General features: G+C 29.7%; 1 protein-coding gene across 1 annotated transcript; it reads left to right on the top strand.

Annotated features, from left to right (window-relative positions):
• Nucleotides 1-371: 371 nt before the first annotated feature.
• On the top strand, nucleotides 372-3,144 carry LOC127101281 (uncharacterized). The gene is made up of 6 exons (XM_051038652.1): nucleotides 372-919; nucleotides 1,011-1,222; nucleotides 1,289-1,487; nucleotides 2,220-2,305; nucleotides 2,474-2,565; nucleotides 2,673-3,144. Exons 1-6 carry the CDS (start codon nucleotides 824-826, stop codon nucleotides 2,915-2,917), a joined length of 930 nt encoding a protein of 309 aa, XP_050894609.1. The 5' UTR covers nucleotides 372-823; the 3' UTR covers nucleotides 2,918-3,144.
• Nucleotides 3,145-3,688: the final 544 nt, after the last annotated feature.

Raw genomic sequence — 3,688 nt, 5'->3', positions numbered from 1 at the left:
TATAAACAAAAATAACTTTGATGTTATAGTAATTTAAATGACGCAACTATCAAAAATAGTGGAGAAATGATGTGTTATCTTTTTAGATATTTAAACCTATTTATAAAGGGTAAAACTAACTTGTGCCTAAGAGTATATGTTAACAAATCCATAACTAGAAAATTCGTTTTGAAAAAATAAATAAAATTATTAATTATAAATTTGTAATAAATTCAATACACAATTTTCAAAAATTTATTTTTATATTTATCTTCTAACTTGTGCCTTTGAGCACAAGTTAGCCTCCCTTATTTTTATTATTGCTTAATAAAATGCAATTTCCTTTCCAAAAAATAATATACTATACTTTGTGTGATGGCTTTGACGCGGTAATAGGCATTGGCTTATTTATTACTCTATTATTGTGCACCCATACATACTCTGCAGCACTTCATCAAGAAGAATCCCCTGTTTCTAGAAACAATAACTCATTTTTTCCTTCTTTGGATCTTTCTTAACCTTTTTTATTTTCTTTCCTTTCCTTTCCTCTATCACCGTCACACACACTCTTTCCAACCTTTTCATCTTTTTTCTAATCCATTCTCCGGGAAAGACCATCTTCTTTTCAGTTTCAGTCAGACAACACCATTTCCTCATAAAACCGACACACCTTTTTGTTCAAAACACTAAACAAACCAACATGCCCATTGTTTGTTTTACAAGTTTTAAGGTTTAAGGTTAAAGCGTGAACGCGTTCTTAACCTTTCTTAAATGTTTGAAACTAAAATAGCGTGAGATAGAAACTGAAACTCCTCCTTGAGTTCATTTTGTTTCTTTTTGTACGATGATGTCTGATATAGGATCAATGCAATCTATGTCTAACCTTGATTGCTTTCTTCACCGTACAACACCTGTTGTACCATCTAAGTTTCTTCAACAGGTTTTTTTTCTTCTTTTTTTCTCGTTTTTTATTTGTTTCATTTTGATAAACTAGACTGAACTTATTTTATTTTGATTTTTCCAATGGACAGAACGAGATTGGAAACCTTAACCGTTTATGGAATAGTTGTTGTGATAAAGAAGCAGTTGAATATTTCAGTTTGAGTGACCTGTGGAATTCCTATAATGAGTGGAGTGCCTATGGAGTTGGAGTTCCAATTCACTTGAATGATGAGGATACACTTGTGCAATACTATGTCCCTTATCTCTCTGCAATTCAAATACTCACTAGCTATACTTTCAGGTATTTTACTTATTATAAATGTGAGGTTGTTAAGTTCTTGTTTTGAATGTTTTGAATGCGTCGCAGAGAAGAGATTGAGTGTGGTGATAGTGAGACACGAGATTCGTTGAGTGATTCTTACAGTGATGATAGCGAATGTGATAAGCTATGGAGTTCATCAGAAGAAGGAGAGAGTATCTGGAATTTGGATGAACGATTGGGTCATCTTAATTTCCAGTATTTTGAAAAATCAACTCCTTATGAAAGAGTTCCTTTAATGGATAAGGTCACTTTTCTCTTTTCTCTTTTCTCTTTTCTCTTTGTTTATTCTTAAACGTTAAACAAAAACTTCATCTTTATCTCTATTATTATTTTCATGTTTATAACAAGATGACAAACCATAGATTAGGCATAGCAATTGGAAATTTATTAGTAAGTCTACTGACTTTTCAATCTGAATCCAAAAAACTCATTTTCATCTGACTAATAAGTTAAAGAAAAATAAAATGATTGAAAATATGAATTTAAGAAAGGTTGGAAATTTTAATCTTACAAGCAGATTTGTAAGGTAAGAGAATTGACTTCACTTCTAAACACATAATCTGATTGTATCTCAGTGGCAAATGGACATATATGCTGTCTGCTCCGTTCTGTTAAAGATTGTTAGATAAAAGTTCGAAAAAAAATAGGATGTAGTGGAATGAACATAATTGTGGGATAGATCTAAAATTGTAACACAATTTTAAAAACTCGCATATTATCTTAAAAGTCATGATTAGATATAGTTCAACCTTACAAATTTAATTTGTAAAATAAAGATCACTCTCAATTATGAACACATGTATATTATATATTCTTAAAGAGAATAAAAATTGGATTTTAAATCTAAACCCAAAAATATCTTAAAATTGATCTTCAACAAACATATGAATGACAACCAAGGATGAATAAACTTGAATATGTAAGTAACAAATGATCAGCAAGATTGTGTTGTTGACAAATTGGTTATCCCTTTCAGATTAATGAGTTAGCAGAAAGGTACTCCGGTTTGATGTCACTTAAAAGCGTTGATCTTTCACCAGCAAGTTGGATGGCAGTTTCTTGGTAATTAATTTCTACAATTACTTCTTTCATTTTTTTTTCTATTTGTCATTTTTCTACAATTAGTATAGTTATAAATGGTTAAATTAGCACATTTAGATTTGATTCAAAGATCTACTTAATCTTAAATTATGATCGATTGATCAATACTTGATGGTTAATATTTTTCAGGTACCCAATATATCATATTCCCGTGAGAAGGACAATTAAAGATCTTTCAACATGTTTTCTCACTTACCATACACTTTCATCTTCTTTTCAAGGTATTCTTCATACTTTAATCTTTTCGCACTTTTCGAATGAAAATGTAAAAAAACGTACTAGTTTTTAAGAAAGAATATGTGCACTAAATGGACCCAAATTTGTGTAGATATGGACCGTGATGATGAAAAGGAAGGAACACATGAGAAAAAGAAAAAAGGTGAAGCAATCTCTTTGGCACCATTTGGTTTGGCCACGTATAAGATGCAAAGGAATAATTTGTGGGCCTCTGGAAAATGTGGTAGGGACCAAGAAAAGGTGGTTTCACTATGTAGCGTTGCAGATTCATGGTTGAAGCAATTAAATGTCCACCATCATGACTTTAATTACTTCATGGGTATTAGGCATGGTTAAAGTTAAGGATTAACATGCACTATTGCATTTAGTTTTTTAGTTTTGAAGTAGGCATCAAGAATGTTGACTTTTGTACTTCTTTAATACTCTCATATGCAGTAGATCGTAGAGGTAGAGATATGAGGAGCTCAGAGTATTTATTTACCGACACTATTTACAACTTTAAACTTGGTTTTACTTTTGTACTATATTCATTATCATATTACTTGAGGTTTCAGAGGTCACAATGCCACCTTGAAATCAGTACTTCTATTATAAATTATAAATTATTTTTGTAAAAAAAATATTTCAAAGTATAATTAATTACGTTTTATAATTATGTTAAATATCTAAAATGTCTTATACTTTAAAAGTAAGTAGAGTTTAAAAGTAAGTAGAGTATGATTTAAATGTACTACTAAAAATAAACAATTAAAGTTACGTTAAAAATTATTGTTGTACTTTAGATAGAAAGTACAATGATAGAAGAATATTTTTATATTGTTCAAAATATTTTTTATTTTAAAGAATAACATTTTTTTAATGGTAAATATTATATATAAATAAATTAAGACTAATGTTTAAAACTTAAAAGTATAAAGAGCAAATTATCCTAGAGAAAGAGACGATTGATTATTCCTCATGTTTCTTCACTCTTCACAAGAGTGAATCAATCAACATTGGGTTGTAAGATGATTCTACTGCACTATTGATAATGAAAGATGAAGAAACAATTAATGGGGAAGAAAAGAAATTAGGTTTCAATAAAAAGGGGAAGATAAAGAGTTGTGA

Source organism: Lathyrus oleraceus, chromosome 7 (assembly GCF_024323335.1).
Source record: "Lathyrus oleraceus cultivar Zhongwan6 chromosome 7, CAAS_Psat_ZW6_1.0, whole genome shotgun sequence".
NCBI lineage: Eukaryota > Viridiplantae > Streptophyta > Magnoliopsida > Fabales > Fabaceae > Lathyrus > Lathyrus oleraceus.
This window is presented reverse-complemented; position numbering and strand designations above follow the sequence as displayed.